The sequence below is a fragment of the Eschrichtius robustus genome, chromosome 14 (genome assembly GCF_028021215.1).
Source record: "Eschrichtius robustus isolate mEscRob2 chromosome 14, mEscRob2.pri, whole genome shotgun sequence".
Lineage (NCBI taxonomy): Eukaryota > Metazoa > Chordata > Mammalia > Artiodactyla > Eschrichtiidae > Eschrichtius > Eschrichtius robustus.
In genome coordinates this window covers 79690284-79710549 of record NC_090837.1, presented here as the reverse complement: position 1 = coordinate 79710549, position 20266 = coordinate 79690284, and the positions used below count along the sequence as shown (strand labels likewise).

The following is a 20266-nucleotide window of genomic DNA, read 5'->3' as shown; positions in this document are numbered from 1 at the left end:
CCTGCATCAGAATCACCTAAGACACTGGTTAAAAAAATAAAATAAAAGCCAGCTCTCTAACCCCAGACCTACTGAACAGAATCTCTGGGGCTGAGGTCTTAGAATATGCATATAAAATAAGCCACCCTGGTTATTCTTGTGTATAAAAAACATTTAGAAATACTGGCCCATACTCTCCGTCTCACTCCCCTGCCTTTGCTTAAGCTATTTCCTTGGCTTGGAGTAGTCTTTCCTCTTCTATAGAATTCTTATACATTTTTCGAATGCTACCTCTTCCTAAAAGCCCTTCCAGATTCTCCCAAATTGAAGTTAATTTTGTATCTTCATTATTGCAATTATTACAGTCTACCTCATAGAGTTTTGCTAGTTTTTTACCAAACAGTAAGCAGCTAGAGGGCAGTGATTGCCTGATTGCCAGTTATCCTAATAACTATCCCTGGTGCCCAGCAAAATGCTTTGTGTATAATGGGCACTAAAAGAGTATCTGTAATTTGGATTGATTCTCTACTGCTTTTTTCCAATAAAACCTTCTGTTCTGACTTCCTCCGAAGAGCACAAATCCCTTCAGAGTACGTATTATTAAGCTCAGGGTGACGGAGGACAGTCCTCATAAACATGATCAACCTTAGTTCCCAGCACATCAGAATTGGGATGTGTGTTTGTGTATGATACGAGGAATTGTTTGACATCCCCATTTCTTCCTCATCCTCATCTTTGGATACCATTTGTAAGGCACGTTGAAAGAGTCTGCCAAAGTCCCAGTTAAATCTGCAGCCATTGAAAAAAGAAAATGATACGGTTGTATTCTGGGTTGGTTTTACTTTCAGGAAACAGATTTGATCGTATGAAGCAGCTTTTATAACACATCATCATGCTTGTCCTCTGGGGCTCTATAAGATAGATAAAGCACTTGCAGCTGTGCTTCCACTGATGTCATAGAGGTATTTCCTACATTCATGTGAGGAGCAAAGGTGTAGAGATGAACTCCACTTTCTAGTAAGATGGTTTCTCCAAAGCTGCACTGTCCCTGTCAGTGATATTTTAGGCACTTTTTTTTGGTTTTGGACGACTTTTAATCCCATCTTGTGCTTCTCTATCAACTGGCTTGTTGGATAGGGCATTGCCCAGATCGTTGGCAATATAAAGTGATGCACACATGGGCCCTATCCAGTTCTTTTATATACTGGAGGGTGACAAAGAAAACATGATATTAGAGGAGGGTCTGATTAGTGGGGATTAGAAAGGGATGTAATAACTGAGAGTGATAGCACATTAGGGAGTTTCTCCAGATATTAGATCCTTAAAAGTATTACATTGATTATTTGACCTCACACAAGGCAGCAAGGTTAAGCCGTGAAAACTATTGGATTTGGCAGGTGAAATCAGATTTTCGTTGGGTAGATTAGGATTTATGAAAGCAATAGCGTTCATGAAAGTATGGTGGACAAGACAGCTATCCTAGTGGGGGACTCCTTACAATGGGAAAAAAAAATGGTAATTGTATCAGCGGGATAAAGTTTATGTTTATAAAAAAAAAACCAGAGAGCACAATTCCAGCACCCCAAGGAATTCCCTTGCGCTAACCCCTTGCAGTGAGACCTTCCCTCCACCCCTAATCCCTGGCAACCATCCCTATAGTTTTTTTCTTTTTTAAGATGTCATATAAGTTCAGTCATACAATATGTAAAAGACTGGACTCCTTCACTTAGCATAATGCCTGCTCAGTGTAAATTTTTTTTAAAAAAATAATTAATTTATTTATTTTTGGCTGTGTTGGGTCTTCGTTTCTGTGCGAGGGCTTTCTCTAGTTGCGGCGAGCGGGGGCCACTCTTCATCACGGTGCGCGGGCCTCTCACTGTCGCGGCCTCTCTTATTGCGGAGCACAGGCTCCAGACTCGCAGGCTCAGTAGATGTAGCTCACGGGCCTAGTCGCTCTGCGGCATGTGGGATCTTCCCAGACCAGGGCTCGAACCCGTGTCCCCTGCATTAGCAGGCAGATTCTCAACCACTGCGCCAGCAGGGAAGCCCCCAGTGTAAATTTTAAACATATTTTAAAGTACAAAGAATCCCCCCTCTCCAAAACAAAACAAGTAGGACCCGGAGAAGATGGGTGTAGAGAAAGTGAGTTAGGGACGTATTGAAGTGTAAACAGACACCTAGGTCGTGAAGATGGCTCCAGTCCTCATGGAACCTAGGCAAGTTTGTTCGCTTTGAACGCATGGTGGACAGAATGGAGAGGATGGCAGTGGTACCCTTGACCAGTTAAATATTTTCTTTTCTCAAACTAGCCTCCTTTCCTGCTCTGAACTTTCCCACTACCTCCCTACTTCTCGGGGTGGGGGGGGGCGGTGGTAGGGGCAGGGAGAAATACACACATACACACTTATACATTCATAAATACATGTATCTCCATTTTCATGGCATAAGCATTCCATTTATAAAGAGCTCATCAACCTTTCAGTTTCAACTTCACATTTAGTTGAGGGCTATCAGATGACAGGTAGTGGTACCAGGATTTGTAATCTAGAGCTGTACACTTGTTTCTCAATCCAAGATTTATTTTGCAAAATTTTTCTTTCTAAATTTTTGTTTTCCTTCAAATTAATAGGAATTTAAACATTAAAAATTATAGAGGGTAAACAATTTAACATTTGCTATCTAGAATTGGAACTTTTAGATGTAATTTGTTAGTAATCATCTCTGTACAAGGTTTTCAAACTTGGTTTTTGGCAGTGTTATTTTTACAGATTATATATATATATAATTTTATTATAAAAGCACTTACTAATCTCATATTCACTGACTCCCTCTGTATGCTTTTTCATTAGGAATTAACTGCACTTTCGTTTTTCTTGTTTTTTTTCCTGTAGTTTTGATATTCAAAGCATAGATGATTGTTATTTCCCCAAAGAGGAAAAGCAGGCAGACTTTCTTGGGACATTTATCACATTCATTAATTATTACCTTCACCTAACTATTTTTCTCATGACGGTTGATATATTCATGTCCTCATATGTGTTGACCACATATTCTGCTGCTGATGTAATTTGTGTGGAGATACAAGGAGCTGTTAACCATATACCAGAGATCTTCAAAGGACAGTGAAGCAGGTTACTCTTGGTGCTAGCATTGTGGTTATTATATAATCTAACATATTATTGTTCGGCCATAAATAGAAGTATTTTACTGTATCTTTTCATTTGTCTGGAAGGCGATTATTTGATACTTTTCATATATCCTGAAGTTAGAATATAAGCCTGAAAAGCCCTCAGAGTGGTCAAAATTTGTTAAAAGTAAATGTAATGAACCTTATTCCTGCTCTGTGACAGGTGTTTACATATACTGCTTTATTTAATCTCCATAGTAATCTTTTGTGATAGTCATTGCTGCCACATTTTACAGAAGAGGAAACTGAAACTTCGGAGGTTATAGAACTGGTCCAGGGTCATACATCTATAGCTGGGCTCTCAAGTTGGGTTTGTGTGTCCCTCAAGTTCCTGATTCTGAGTCCATTTACTCCCACATTCAGTCATTCACACAAATATTTTTTCAGTATTTACCACGTGACAGGCCCTGGGTATCCAGGGTTAAAGACAGGTATATCGAATCCTGAGGAATTCCTTGATCTGTTTTTTGGGCTGTAGTAAATATGAAACAGACTAGAAAAGAGATGAGGCTTAAGGACAAAGACACTGTCTATCTCATCTACTGTTGCATCCACAGGACAGGCACAGCACCTAGTAGGAGCTCAATAAATACATGTCGAAGGGATGAATGATATTAGTGAGAAGTAATAGCCAACTAGGAAAGAGAACTAAGTGTAGGAAGGGTATAAAATCAAACAGAACTGTCCTGGACCATTTAGTGTTTGAATAAGCAATTGCGTACCTCACTAGCCCCAGAGGGTGTGAAGAGACTTCAGTGTGCTCACTGGTACCAGAAGGATGACCTGGGGCCCCCGAGTGGCTAAGGCAACCCAGGCTCTGTGCAACAGGAAGAGAGTCACTCATGAACATTACATCCTGTTTAAAAAGCAAGGTAGTATGTAAGACATTTTAGGAAAGTTTCCATTAAAAAATGGCCCTTTTCCCCTTAAAGTATGCTAAAGGGCTAAACTTCAGTGTCTTGGAAAAATCACATAGGTGGAGGAGTTATTTCCCAAACAATATTGGATTAAGAGGTATTACATAATATAGTTTTTCTCTTTCCTGGTAAATTATAACATTAAATTTTCATGCCAAATGAATCTTTAAAAAATTCAAGTTATACTCTTTGGAAGATACCTTATAAAGGACTATATATAGTACATAGCACATAACAATCTATTGTATGTAACAAGTGAATAGGTTGCATAGAATAACAAAACAAAAGTTTTTGAGTAATATAACTTGAAAGAATTATGATGTGTTGAAGTCATGCTTGGAATATCATTTAGCTTTTTGTAAGGAAAAAGTGGGGAAATTAGGAAACTACTGAAATGATTTCAATTTCATTATTCAACAGCATCGATGCGCTACTTTCTTGTCCCAAGAATGTATCTATTAACAGTGATGTTTTGCCTTACAGCTTTTCTGGGAGAAGAGGCTACAAGGACTTAGTGCATCAGATGTAACTGAACAAATTATAAAAACCATGGAACTACCTAAAGGTCTTCAAGGTATTATCCAAGTTCAGTTGAGCAGTACCTACTATGTGCCAGGGTCTGTGTTAGGTGCAGTGGAGTCAGACATGATTGAGACAACTCTTTGCTTTGGGGACTGTACGCCTTGCTGGATGAGGTACCTCTTGGGTTTTAGTAAACCCAGAGGAAATGTACCTGAAAAGCTTGTATGTTGCAGGGATGCGTCGGGGCAGCGTCTTACTTAAGATTTTTTTCTGCGTGTACATTTTGGCTTTAGGTTAGTTGGGTTCATCATGTAAATTAACCCATGTGCTGCCTTTAGAACCAAATGCAGCTGAATGACAGAATGTCCCAAGCTTCCTGCTCAAAGCAGCATCTGGCCCCAGCACATGCTCTTATCAAAAGAGCAGCCAACAGCTCTCCTTCTGCCTCTCCCTCCACAAACTGCTGCTGCAAGTAGCAGTGGGAGCAGATGCCCGTTGGTCCAGGGAGAGGAGTGAGTGGGATCTGGGGTGGCTCAGCTGCTGGTGTGCTTGTCATATCATATGTTAATTCCAACTTGTAGAGAAGCATTATTTTTCAAGTATTAGAACTTTGGCTTCTAAAACTTGATACATTGTGGATTGCTCAAAAATCCTCATAATTCATGGTTAGAATATTGCCTCATCCCTCTATGCTCTTGGAAATTATTGCTTTAACTGTTTTAACAAGTTTAGGACTTTAAGCAATGCACTTAAATGTAGCCACGGTTCCAGTCTCCTACATGTAGTCAAGGTGTGCAATTAATAATTCTGTTAATTTGGATATTTCGTTAGGTATTTGAAAAAGCTGTTAAAGGTGCAGGTACAGCATACTTGCATTGGCTTTTCCTTTGAAATCCCTACACAAAAAAGATAAGTTTTGAGATATGGCTAGAAATGAATGTTAAACAGCTACAGGGGAAACTATTCCAGGATCCTAGGGACACATTAATAGGGATACTGGAGTGTAATATGACCTTAGAAGGGACTTAGATCATTAACATAATTGAACTTGCTTGTGGAAATGTAGCCAACTTTTAAAAAGTTTAATACTTTGGAAAATGTATTTTTAAGTTATGTTAAAGTTTTATTATAATACTCAGGTATTTTGTTACTGTTTCTTTAATGTTAGTTCTTTGGTGTATAATAACTAAATAGATATGCTATTATCCTTTGCTGCTTTGGCTTGTGTCAGTTTTAAATAGCTGATCCCAAATGAATATAAAGATATCAGTTGTTTTCGGTTACATAAGGTTTGCTCAGCACACCTAGAAATTTCCTTTAACTCATATATGTTTCTAATTGCAGGAGTTGGTCCAGGTAGTAATGATGAGACCCTTTTATCTGCTGTTGCCAGTGCTTTGCACACAAGCTCTGCACCGATCACAGGGCAAGTCTCCGCTGCTGTGGAAAAGAACCCCGCTGTTTGGCTTAACACATCTCAACCCCTCTGCAAGGCTTTCATTGTCACAGATGAAGACATTAGGTAAGGCAGCTTAACATGACTTCAAAAGCTTGTCTTCTACACTTGTTACATTTTATACTGCCTGTTAGGTTCCGTGGCACATCTAGTAAGTGATGAATCAATCAGAAAGTTATACTTTTTTTTTTTTACAGAGCTTTTGTAATGAAACTAATGAAAGGTGATAGAGAACGTTTAAAACAAATACATGCTTGAAAAAGGTAGCAGTGCTGTGTTTAAGGCACATCATCACGATGATGTCCAAAGGACAGATCAGTTGTACTCTCTCCACATCATTTTTGCAGTGTCTTATGAAATCTGGGGTTCTGCCTTTCTGCTCTAAGAACCCCTTCATTCAGTCATGCCTTTTGTGATCGCTGACTGCATTGGTTTGTCTGCAGTAGCAGATCATTGCCGTGCTACTTTAAGTTCGGTTGTGTTTTCAAAATTCAGTTTACTTATCTTGATTATATTTACCTCACTTAAGCTCAATTTAGAGATTTATTTATCTCTACTTCAACTTGTTTCAAGTAAAGATTTAAGGTGGCTCCAAAGAGACACACACACACACACACACACACACACACACACACATGCACAGACACACACAGAGAGACACACACACACACACACACACACCACAGTGAAGCCAGATAAGAAGCAAATGAGAAGAAAGACAAAGCAAAGCGTAAAGCAATGAAACAGAGCCAGGAATGAGGAGCGGACACAAGGTGCATCTGTTAACATCTTTCACTCTTTCTAAGGCTGGGCCACAAATTAGGTTTTTAGCAGCAAATTTTGAAAGGAAGACATATAGCTCAGATTGATAATGCCCAAGGAGTATAAGCAAACCATTGCTCAGGAGAAACAAAACTATTCCAGATATTTAAGACCACAAAGAAATTCTTATATGGGATTTATGAACTTCAGTGTTATTACTCTAGAATGATTGTGTAGTATACTGTATTTTCTTTAAATATAGGGCAGTGTGTACACTTCACTATTTCTGTCCTCTGAATGTAAACCAGAAAGCTTTACTGGAGTATTATTCCTAAACCAAACCAGCAAAAGGCACTTTTGAATTAAAAAACATGTATTATATTTGTATTTTTTTTTCTAAATCCATGAAAGTTGGCATGAGAATGTTTTTAAATGCCTGAGTCTAGCTAGGTTTATAATTGGAAAGCCGTTCCTGGGTTTTAAAGTAGTTCCTTTTGCAAAGATGTAGAATGGTTCAAAGTTGCACTCAGATGCCTTTATTACATAGAATTTACGATCAGTGTTTTTTTTTTAAGAAAAACAAAATGTAAAATCAAGGAAAGGAATCAACTTGCTCTTTGGACAATTCTTACCTTTGAGGAAGGAAATTACTCAGGAGACAAGTTCCTATGTGTCTTGGAATGAGTACCCAGTTAATCAGCAGGGATTCCGCTAGGTCATTATGGGGGTTGACTGAGGTTCTCTGAGTGATGTCATGGGAATGCTGACGGCTTCAACACCAGATCTTTTGACAGTGGAGGAAGCTGTCTCAAAGCCAGACCTGGATGCTTTCCTTTTAGGGTAAACTTGTCTAACAAATTGTCCGTTTGATTTCATTGTCATAACAGAAATTATTAAGCAAACATGTCTTGTTGAATTAGTACAGGTTCAAAACACATGACTGCAAATGGAATTGTTACCCTTTCTCCAATTGGATAGCCAGTAATCTGTTTGTATTAAACCTTCAACTAAGAATCTCAACATTAAGCATATATATTTTCATCAGTCTTGATGCTATTTTCACCCACGGGTGTATTTGTTTTCTAATACTGAGTGACAAGTTCTCACAAACCTCACAGCTTAAAACAATACCTGTTTATAGCTCTCAGTTCAGTAGGTCGGAAGTCTGGGACAGGCATGACTGCATTCCCTTCCCGGGGTCTTACAAAGCTGAAATCAAAGTGTCAGTGGAACCGCAGGCCTTCTGGAGCTTGGGCTCCTCCTAAGTTTGTTGCAGAATTCATTTCTTTGCAGTTGTAAGAATGAAGCGCCCGTTCTCTTGCTGGCTGTGGGGTGAGGCGGTTCGCAGCGGTTAAAGGCTGCCAGCATTTCCTTGCCCCATGGCTCCCTTCACATCCCCTCTCCTGCTTCTTTCTGGAAGGGCCCAGCCCCTTTTAAAGCCTCTTCTTATTAGATCAGGCCCTCTGTGATAATCCCTTTTGATTAACTCAAGGTCAGTTATTAGTAACCTAATCAGAGAATGATAGCTCAATCATATTCATAAGTTCTGCCTGCCCTTAGGGGAGAGAATTATACTAGGAATGTAAGCAGGGGCAGGTGGGGACATCTTGCGGACTGTGTTAGAATTCTGCCTACCACATCCAGCAGATGCTTTAATTTCAGTTTTCATAAATGTGGGAAGCAGTTCTCAAGACAAAAGAGAAGCAGTGGCCAATGTCAAGAGTTTCAGATATACTTCTCTAGCCAGAAGCACCATTCCTTCCATTTTCTTTGTCTTCCTGATGGGGTGACTTTAAGGCAGTTGTGTAGACTCTCATACTCTGTTACTAGGCATGAGAGACTGCCATGAGACTGATACGCCATTTATCATAAAGCTGGAGTCACTGAGCCAGAGGCAAGGCTAACTGTAGAAGAAATAAACATTGTGTTCTTCATGACTCTGCTCCACTGCATGAAAATCAGTTGAACTTCAGTTTCTGTTAATATGATCGAGGCTGCAGAGCCCGATTAATTCAGTGACAGATCCCCTCTTTTTGAAAATTCATTTAAAAGGTAGAAGTCCAAACCTTTTATCTCTTTGCGCTGTTTTTAGAGTTTAGTAAAGATGGCATCTAAAGTTACTGTGTTTACACAGTATATGTTAATTTTACTACCTTGGACATAGTCTCATGAGATAGAGAGACGTGGGGATAGTCTCATGAGATAGAGAGACGTGGGGACTAGACTACAGTAAACACGACTTTACAACTGGTTGAGTGCCCAAGGGGTGAATACTCAGGGCATCTTAGTGGCGTCTTCTGGAACATTGCTCCTCTACCCTTCTGCTTTCCCAGGTTTGGGGCATTGTTACAATTTGTCTTCCTCAACTATTGATGAACTACTTCTTCTTTCAGTAGAGCCATCAGTATTCCTTGTTGCATCTCTTATTTGTCCCAGGGCTGCTCCGTCTCCCATTCTGTATCCATCCTAACCACCTTTCCTCTGGTCTCAGGAGGTGACTCGTCCTGTTTTCTAATCAAGGGGCTCATCCTCCGACCTGGGCCTTTGCCTCTCTCCCTTTCTTGCTTTTTTCTAAGTCTTTTACTTAGCCAGTCTTGTCCCTTCCCTTGTGTCTTCAACCATTGCCTCTCCACTGGGTTCTGGATGTGGATTTCTATTTACCATCTTCATTTGCTAGAACTGTTTTAGGAATCCCTCTCTTGCCTTGTCAAGGAGCTAGTCTCCGTTTTTTTTCCTGCTTTTTAAAGATGAATTGTATACCAATAGCCTCTCTTCCTGTGCTTTATTTTTCACCTAATGGTTCTGAACTTTTTTATGACTCGGTGTTACTAACTCTCACTTTTGAGGTTCCTTTAGAGTCCCCAAGACACAGGGAAACTTGTGGTGTATTCTTAACCTACTCAGCTCATCTCGGTTCAAGAGTCTTTTCATTCCCTGTCCTTGGTGTACAGGATCATGTGCTCTTGGTTCCTTCATGATGGCCTGCTCTCAGCAGGCCGGGGAACCCAGGGAGAACTCCAACTACCTTTCCCCTGACACAGCCAGAGAATGCCAACGAAATCCCAGCTCATCATGCCTCCACCTCCTCCATCTTTCTCAGTGCTTCACTGAGCAAATCTCTTTTCCTTCTTTATTTTCTGTATTCCTTCCCTGCTTTTAAGTTATTTCTAATTATCCTTTATAGGAATAACCCTGAATCTTCACATATTGAAGTTTGTGAAGTTGTAGAAAAGGTCACTGAAATAAATCTACTCCTGCTGGAATTCTCTGTGAGATGAGGGCTATCTGCCTGTCTGAATGTCCCTCTTTTGGACAGAGTTCATCCCCCATGTGACTTGGTTTTTTGAGGGTAGAAGCAACTTTTGCAAAGTCTAAGGAGAAGGAAATGTATGTTTCTCAGGAATTTTCATGACTTTGAAGTAAAGATAAACCATTTCGGCAGCTTCATTGTTCCAATACTTGCCAAATTATTAGTATCTTTTTACTCTGTTTTTAAAAAGGAAACAGGAAGAGCGAGTACAACGAGTACGTAAGAAATTGGAAGAAGCACTGATGGCAGACATCTTGTCACGAGCTGCTGATACGGAGGAGATGGGCATTGAAATGGACAGTGGAGATGAAGCCTAAGATTAGCATCAGGTAAAGCAACACCAGAGAGACGTGGAACTTAAGGTCTTTTATTTCCTTGCTTTTGCCCTTGTAGCCTGATTCAGCAGCGCCTACAAAGCCTTCTCCTCTGCGTATCTTGTGCATGTGCTGTTGTTTGGCCCCCTCTATATTTAAGGACCATATAAGTGTGCATCCTTTTGTTCTCATTATGAGAAGATGTTCACACCCCTGCAGCCACTTGCAAGGCATCTGGTCTCCAAGGTGTCACTAGAGAAAAGCAGAAGAAGGAGGAAAGGACTCTGCCGGGGAGGGAGGAGCGGCTGGAGGAGATGAAGGTGCCATTGCCTCTACCACAGTAGCTCTCCTGGGGTCTGTTGTCCCCTCTGTAAAATTATGGTCACAAAGTAGGCAAAAATCCCTCCTTTTTTCCCTCCGTTTCTGTTCTCTCTAGCACAGACTTGATGCAGGGAGAATGAGAAGGACATTTTAAAGTATGATAAATAATTTACTTTAAAAAATACAAATAATGATCCTGTCCTGAACTCACGTAGGAGTCTCCCAGTCTCTGTTCCATCGGGTACATATTCTCTGTAGAGGATTACATTTCAATCCCCAAGGGTTTATGTGGCATCTTGCTTCCCACCTTCTATCCTGCTTCGTTTTGGGGGCCATGTCTTTCTGCCACCCCCAAGCCAATTATTTATTTGCGTCCTTTGAAGGCAGAACTGAGCGGTGGGTGGTGGTGTTAGGAGGGAAAGAGAAAGGGATGGACCGAGAAGGAGAGCGAGCGGAGGGTGTGGGAGTTCTAACCCCGTGCTGGTCTTGGAGCCCTGTCTCTGCCCCTCACACCTCGTCCTGAGAGTCAGTCTTGCATTCAGTGCTGGGTCCTGGGGACGTCCCCGCACCCACAGAACTTACCGTACAGTTGTATGAAACAAATGCTCACGTAACTGTATGATCACCAGCTGTGATCAGTGCGATAAAGGAAAAATGAAGGTGCTGGGAGAGCTGCGGCAGGGGAGCTAATGCCATGTGAGGGCCAACAAGACTCTCGGGACGTGGCATTTATGGTGAGCCTGAAAGGCGGGTAGGAGTGAGCAGGAGAAGTCAGGGTGAAACGTGTTCTCATCAAAAGAAATAGCAGGGACAACTCGGTTCCTTTCAGGACCAAAGGAAAGATCACTATGGTTGGAATGTAGGAAGTCTGGGTAGGGTTAGAAAGTGTGGAGATGAATCAAATCATGGTGAGCCTTGTGGATTCTTGTTAAGGATTTTGAGCTTTATCATTAAAACCACTGGGAATCCACTGAAGGCTGCGTAAAGTGATTAGATGTGCTTATTTACAAGATCCCCACGGCTGCTGCATGAAAAAGGATGTCCTTTCTAAGGAAAGCTTAGAAGCAGGGAGACCAGTTAGGAGGCTGCCGTAGTCCCGCAAGAGGTGATGGTGGCTTCACGAGGGTCTCGGCAGCGGGTGTGGAGAAAAAGAGGAAAAGGCCGATTTGAGATGTATTTGGAGGTAGAATCGACTTGACCGGGTGACTGACTGTTAGGGAGGATGAGAGAGTGGGATGAATGACTCCAGGTGTTTTACTGGAGCCACTGGGTGGATGGGGAGGGGTCCTGTTTGGTAGAGGGTCATACTGAGGGTGTTGCATGCAGGAGGGATGAATTCATTGTTAACACAATCTTTCCTTCCCATCCGTGCTTTGTCTCAATTCAGGGAGTGGCCCATGCCACAGTGACACAGATCAGGTGATAATCACAGTGTCTTCCATTTACATAGTCAGTGACAGCAGCAACGTTCGGTCACACAGCTTCCTGACCACGCAGAACCTTTTAAATCGAGTTCAGTGCTATTTTAAGTGGTTTTGTTTTGTTTTCCATGTTGAGGACAGGAAGGTGCCATGTTGACACTGAATCTTGTTTTCCACTCCGATCAGGATGTGTTTTATGGACTTTGATGAGCGTACTTAATGTGTGTGAAGTCTCTCAGAGGCAAGTCTGCAGCGTGCTTCTTTTCTCCAGAGACTTCAGTGCAGTGTGGGAATCTGGACCATTGCGCCTGCACCACATCAGAACTGACTCTGGGAAAGCCCTCTTCTTCTCCAGAGCTTTTTGTTGTTTTTCAGACTTTTTTCCTGAAAACAATTTAGAATAATCAAGGGTCATGTAGTTGAGGTTTTACAAGACCCTCACTTACTTTGCAGATTACTTTGCAGGTTGACGTCAGGGCAGCACCCTAATTTATGTAAGCGAGCCTGTGGTTAATGCATGAACAAACTAATTAAAGTTGAGGGATTAAAGTACTCTTTATGTACTTAAAGAGTAGCCATCACTTTGTCATGTGCTAGGGAGAGATCTGCATTACGTGTATCATATTCTAAACTTGAGAATGGTATTATTAGACCAGGCCATTAGACTTGTAGGTTATGGAAGATTTAGATGTACTTCTTAATTATCAAAATTAAATTTACCTAAATCACTAATTTAGCCCCACGTACACCTAAAGTGTTTAATAAACCAGAGCACTGCCACATGACTTAATTAGGTGTTCATAATAACCTGTGGAATAGGTAGGACTTAGCTTGACTAAAGGTGGGACATGGCCAAGTTCACATGGCTGCTAAGAGATGGAACCCGTAACATGTGGTTCTGTTTAGGTCTGTTCACCGCATTATGACATGGATGCTCTTTCTGATGGTCCTTATTAGCAAAATGGACCTTAATTTGTATGTGTGTATATATATATATATATTTGGCAGGCGCAGAGTTTAGGAAGCTGTCAGCGGAGGTGTAACTCCAAGTTTCATGCAGTCGCAAGAAGAGATTTCAGCTCTTCTTCCTTAGTCACACGGCCCCTGGGGCTCAGTTGTGGTTTCAGCCCACCTCTGCATGGTTTCAGCCCACCTCTGCATTCCTCCCACCAGAATCTGCTCCAGAGATTGCCAGAACACAGGAGCCCGTCAGGGAGGACGGAGCTGAGGCTGTTAATAATGATCGGGGCGAGCAGGCGTGCGTGTGTGTGCATGTGTATGTATGTGAGTGTGTGTGTGCGTGTATGTGTGTGTGCGTGTGTGTGTGTATGCACGTGTGTGTGCACGTGTGTGTGTGTGTGTACATGCACACCATCAATAGCAGGTTGAGGTTTGCTGTGTTACTTAAGATTTTACACTCAAGAGGAGTACCCAGGTTATCAAACATTTTAGGAGTGACTGCAAGAAGAAGATAACTATAAAAACGAAGGTGTTAAAACATTTAGCTATAAATGAGCTAGAGTATCAAATACATAAATAGTTGAATTGGCAGTTGCACAGTACCATTTCACCCAAGTTAAGCAGTAATAAAACTTCAGTACATTTCTGTCATCTGTAAATTCTGAGAAGTAAAATAAATTATTGTGAAATAAAATAAATCATTGTTAGAAATTTTCCTAAATTTTCTCAAGGTATGTTTGGATTTGGCTATGTCTATTATGTTTTCTTCATTTGTATGCCCTGTGATTTCTCTTTTTATGCTGATTTAATTAATGATAGAAAATATTTTCACAAGCATACAAAGGGGTACATATGATTTATTTGAAAATGAAGTGAGTATTAAGGGTTATTTTCAAAATAAAACACTTGAAACAATGAAGGGAAATGTTGAGCACTTTTTATGTACAAAGTGCTGTAACTAAATGCTATCAAGGCTCTAAAAGTCCTATTCTAAGTGAAATTTGGCCTCTATCTGCTTTTCCAGGTTTTGCTGACCTCACCTGAGAAATCACTGAATTACTTAAGTTTGTTTGTTTTTTCTTACAGATAACTTTCGACAGACTTTCCCCAAGAGAAAATTCCTAGAATTGAACAAAAACGTTTCCACTGGGTTTTGCCTGTAAGAAAAAAATGCACCCGAGCACATAGAGCTTTTTAATAGCACTAACCAATGCCTTTTTAGATGTATTTTTGATGTATATATCTATTATTCAAAAATGATGTTTATTTTGAGTCCCAGGACTTAAAATTAGCCTTTTGTAATATCTATCAAGCAGGACCCTGAAGATGAAGCTGAGCTTTTCATGCCAGGTGCAATCTACTGGAAATGTAGCACTTAACGTGAAATATTCGTCTCCCCCGCAATTTTAATATGAACGGATCAGGAGTACCAAATAAATTTCCCAATGAAAGCTTATTGTGACTTCACTGTATATAAACAGATTTTTATACTTTATTGAAAGAGGACACCTGTACATTCTTCCATCATCACTGTAAAGACAAATAAATGATTCTATTCACAGACTGATTGGAATTCTTTCTGTTAAGGAGCACACAATACATAGCCCCTTCTTAGGATTCCTGGTTCACATTCAACTGTGATCCCTGGGACTTAGGTTTGAAATGGAGGTAGTAGCAAATGGTTCATACATTTGCAGTATGCCTCTGGATATCATGAGAATTGCGCTGCTTTCACCAGAATTGTAAGTTGTCGTGTAGCATGGGTAATTTTTTTCCCCTTGCCTGTAACGAGTACTTTTGTTAGTTCTATAAAAATAAGGCATTTTCTTCCCTGGGGCGTGAGTTAGGTACACAGGTGCGCTTCAGATGTTACTGGAAGTCCATGTCTGTTTTTCTAGAACATTTTACATTTTCCAGTGTCTACTGGCTTACAGAGTTAACAGGTGTAGGTCAGACCCTTTGCCACAAAGAGAGGCATTTTTCTGGGCAGAGTTGCTTAATGAACCAGATTGTAATACTTTGCTAATTACTACCCTGCCTCCAAAGTATTAACATCTTTTTTTCTGTTGAAACTCACAAACGTTAACTTCATTACCAGTTAAATTCCTTGATATCTAATTACTAAAACTGGCATAGCATTGAGAAATGAGTTTTAAAAATCAAAACATACTTAAGGTAATCTGATGCCAAAAAAAGGAGGGAGTGGTTATAAGCAAATTTAAGTACATTTTGAGAAATAGAGCAAACATGTTATCTTTCTGTACGAAGGGTTCATGCACTTCTTAACTCTGAGTTCTTTCAAAATCAGACGCAGAATGATGCGATCAAGGACGTGACCAAACCCCTCTAAATGTCACTTGTACATTTTTTATCACTACCTCCAGCACCCTTCCGGTTTCCGAGGAGGGGAGAGAAAAGAGAATAGTGAAAGCAATATGACTGGCTAGGTTTGAGCTGCTGTCTCTGTGGACCTTATGCAAAACTACCTAGATATCACCTTCTTGGAATTCCTGATTTACATGCAACTTTGATCTCTGGGCTTTAGGCCACCAATTTCCACAGAGTAATCCTGCTGGCAAATAAGCAGAGATACTTGCAGACTCTGGGAAGACAAGTGGCAGAGGGTGCCTGCTCTGGGCCCTTCCGACTGTCCCAGCTGGGGTGGCAGTGGGAAGTTACAATAATATTGATTCCTTTTAAAGAGCTATCACGACTCGTTAGAATGAATGTCCAAAGGCTTTGCTTAGACTCCTCAAAGTCACGAGTCTTCATTTGTAATCAAGCTTGGGGTAACTTCACCTTGGTGATCGTATGTTCTCTTCACAAAGCAATCCAACCAAGACGTACATGCCTTTATAAACAAATTTTGTAAAAGGAAAAACACACACGTGCAAAACTTTGATTTTTGTCGTTATATACATTGCTCAGGTAGAGAACAAGGTTTGAAAGCCGTTACATGGTGTCTAGCTGGGAACTATCCCATAAGTCCAGGTGTTCCCAGTATACCCACAGGACATGTCCAAAAATAGATGCATCGTCTTATCCCCCAAACCTACCACCGTCTTGCATTCCCTGACTTGTGTAAAAGCAAATCATCTGATCCAGTTGCCCAAGGCAGAAGCCCAGGAGTGATCCCAGATGCCACTCTTCCCCTTGCCTCCAATATCCCATCAATCCTGTTAGAATTGTTAACCGCATTTCTCACACCTTCATCTACATCTCTTCTCCATTCCTGCAACCACTGCCTCCTCTCCTCTCCTCTGCTCCTTCAGCGGCTTCCTTTTATTTTTCACCTGTCCCCTTTCCCTTCTTCCCTCTCCATCCCTCCTTTTTCTCCTCCATATAGTCATCAGAATGGTCCTGGAAGCAAATGTGACCTTATCATTTCCCTGCTTGAAATTCCTCACTTCTCCGTGTACGCAGTTTAGAATCATGCTTAATGAGCACTTTGAAATGGAGAGAACCTGTGTCTGAACCCTGGTTTTGCCATTTGTGTGACTTGTCAGGTTACTTAATGTCTTTGAGCCTGTTCGTCCTCAGTGAAATAGGAATAATAATACCTACCTCATAGAGTCGTAGTGAGGACTAAAGGAGATACTGTTTGTCAAGTGTTAGCACAGTGCCTGGCGCATGGTGAGGGCTCCTGTTGGAGCGGGCGCTCTCGCTATTATCTCTGCAGGTGTCATTTTATGTCACTTACAAGAGGCATTCGCTGATAACCCTAGCTACCCTCCACTTTATAAATACCCGCGATACTTTATTTTCTGCCTTGGCACTCTGTTTATTCCCTTTGTAGAAATCTTCTAAATCTGTATTTTATTTATTTGTTGACTTTTTGTCTGTCTATCTACTAGAATGTAAGCTCCGTGAGGGCAAGGGTGTGTCTGTCTTGTTCCCTGTTACAACCCCAGCGCTTAGCCTAGTGCTTGGCACACAGTGAGCACTCAATAAGTGCGTGTTGAATAAATGGACAAATGATCAAAAGCCTCTTCACGATCTGATGCCCACCTACTTGTCTAGCTCATCCTGCCACTGTCCCCACTGCACCTTCAGCTCAAGAAAAACCACATCACCTGCTCCTTTGAAGTGCCCCTTGGGCCTCTGTGTCTTTGCACCTGTCGTTCCCTTTGCCTGCCTGTCTACATGGCCAATTCCTGAGCACTGGTCAAGTCACAGCTCCCTCCTCTGTGAAGCTGTCCCTGGTTTCTCCAGGCAGATGTTCTTTTTCCCCTCTTCCAAATTCCCACTGCACTTTGTCAATACCTCCACGGAAGCACTTTACTGTATTGTATTGTAAATTTGTTTGGATGTCTGTTTCTACTTTTAGACTGTAAGCACAGTGAAAGCAGAGATTGCATCTTCTCATCCTCATGTCCCCAGAGCCTAGCGCTGTGCCTGGCACATAACAGTTTGTCAATAAATACTTGTTGAATGAATTAGTGAACAAAGCGTCTTGTAGTTGGAAAAATCTTGCAAGACGTATGTATTATTACAGAAAGGGATGCCCCTGGTGGCTTCCGGGGTAGTTTTTTGTGCTAGAGAGGAGATCTAGAAAGCATTATGTAATCTCTTTGAATAGAAGATGACTTGTTTGAATTTCTAAAATAAGTTGGACAATATAGATCTTCATAAATGATTGCAAAAGATATCAAACAGCTTTGTGATCCCTCAAATGCTACAAAGTCCAAAATAAATATTTGCACTATTAGTATTTCCATAGTAAATGCTATGCGAAAATGTACAGCAATAAATTTTGAAGCTTTAAAAATGTTTGTGTAAGTTATCTTCAATGACTTAATCTATGGAGAACATCTAGGACCTGTGTTTCCCAGACATAGGGGCTTCAGACTGGGGTTAGGGCCCCAAAGCTTTCAAGCTTATCCAGTGATACTGCTTTCATTTGTTACTGAGACAAATTGCTCAGTCATGCTGCTGGCATGTCTAGTGAACAGAAAGGTCTGGAAGGGTTCTCCACAGAATCAGGTGGTGGCCACACTTGACCTCGTGAGGACATAGCCTCCGAACCTCCACGAAGACTGTCATAGCTCCCTTTTCCTGCCCGCCTTCACTGCTGGGATGCATATGTGACCCCTATATGAAATCTACTTCAGTGGCTACCAAATCCACCTGTGGAGTCATCACATCAGTCAGAATAGCATTAGCTATGGGATTGCGAATCGCAGCTGTGGCTTATCAAACCTGCGTGTCTCAAAGGGTCTGGGGTGGACTTTAAAATTTCCAGTTGCATACTGATTTTTCCAGAAGGGCACATGTAAGTTACTCTGTCAATTATTTGGCTTTTGCTCTTATGACAGGAGGACACAAGTTTTTATTTCCTCTCATTTATATAGCATTTTATGATGTATAGAGCACATTTACCTCCATGAATGGCATGTTTGAATTTCAAGCTATATATAAGGCATGTCATATACACGTGCTATTACCCCCATTTAAGAGTTGAGGAGTCTAAGAAGCAGACAGGTTAAATGACTGACTTACTCAAGCCGGTAAGGTGCAGAGAGGGGCATTTGCATGCAGAGGGCTTCTGTTTCTAGAACGCCATGCAACCTTCCAACACTCTTCTCCACTCACATCTGAAGCTGCCTTTCTCTCTGTGACAGAGAACAAAACAGTTTGGTTTATCAAGTACAGCGTGACTGTGGCCTGAAAGCTTACACAGGGCAGAGTGACTCTTTATGGGAAACTTGGTTCTTTTCAGTCTAAATAGTCAAAGCTTTTCCAGTGAATTCTTCTGCTGAGAAATCTTTACTAAGATTAATCTTTTATAAGAGGTGAGAAGAGGTGCAGCTTCTCAGTCGCAGAACGTTGGGAGTTATTTTTATCTGAGGGGGTTAGGATTTTCTTTCTGCTGTAGTACTTTCTATTTTTTGCTTCATGAGCTTGATGCTGTGAGAAGTCTGGCATCAAGATGCAACTGGACCGCAGGGCCTGGGGAAGGGGCTGCAAAGTGGGGCACGTGCATCTAGGGCTTGTGTAAACGCATTCAGTGGGGGTGGGAATGTTACCGAACCAAACTTGGGTCTGCCCACCCGAGCGCAGTAAAGCCAATCTACTGACACTGGGTCTTGGTGAGGCAAAGTGCAGTGTTTATTGCAGGGTGCTAGACAAGGAGTCTAGGGCAACTAGTGCTCTAAACACCCAAACTCCCTGATGGGTTTCAGCAAAGCACTTTTAAAGGCAATGTCCCAGGGTATGTGATCAGCTTGTGCACAATTCTCTGATCTGTGGATGGTGAGGTAACAGGGCAGTGTCAAAAGGGTTAACATTATCAGTCCTTAGGTGCCAGTAGGTATGGGGGCTACATGCTTATGATCATCAAGTAGTTAATTTCTTCCATTTGGTGGTGGTTTTAGCATCTGAAAAACTCAGGAAATCTGCATCAGATACTATTTTCTAGATACTTCAGAGAGGAGCTGCAGCCGAGGATATGGAGGAGGGGATCCGTCCCAAGAAGGCCCCAAAGGGTCCTGCTCAGTTACAGGAAAGTATCTGACCTTTTATTATTTGTTTTCATCTCATCTGTTTGAGATTTTAATTTTTGAGTATTTAATTAAAGATATAATACATTAGCAGAGTAGTACATGTATATGATTTATAAGTAAATATCCATAAATTGGGGACATATACTTTTGTTTTTGAAAGGGCTTGTTATTATTAAAAGGGTTTGTTATTAAACTCTTACTATTAAAAGAGTTTTTTAAAAAAAGTTAATTAATTAATTAATTATTTTTTTGGCTGTGTTCGGTCTTCGTTTCTGTGCGAGGGCTTTCTCTAGTTGTGGCGAGCGGGGGCCACTCTTCATCGCGATGCGCGGTCCTCTCACTATCACGGCCTCTCTTGTTGCGGAGCACAGGCTCCAGACGCGCAGGCTCAGTAGTTGTGGCTCACGGGCCTAGTTGCTCCATGGCATGTGGGATCTTCGCAGACCAGGGCTCGAACCCGTGTTCCCTGCATTGGCAGGCAGATTCTCAACCACTGCACCACCAGGGAAGCCCTATTAAAAGAGTTTTGAGACCACTACTCCAGTGCAGGACTCCTCATCTGGGGTTCATGTACCCTGGAGTCAAGGAGCCCACCAACCTCTTGCCATCAAGTG

General features: G+C 41.4%; 1 protein-coding gene across 1 annotated transcript in view; it reads left to right on the top strand.

The window, feature by feature from the left end:
* MBD2 (methyl-CpG binding domain protein 2) overlaps positions 1 to 14712 on the top strand; it is a 69646-nt gene extending 54934 nt beyond the window's left edge. The window contains exons 4-7 of the mRNA XM_068563198.1: positions 4567 to 4657; positions 5950 to 6127; positions 10324 to 10462; positions 14236 to 14712. Of these exons, the coding sequence (XP_068419299.1) occupies positions 4567 to 4657; positions 5950 to 6127; positions 10324 to 10450 (396 nt within the window). The 3' untranslated portion in view covers positions 10451 to 10462; positions 14236 to 14712. The remainder of the gene's footprint in view (positions 1 to 4566; positions 4658 to 5949; positions 6128 to 10323; positions 10463 to 14235) is intronic.
* The last annotated feature ends 5554 nt before the right edge of the window (positions 14713 to 20266 follow it).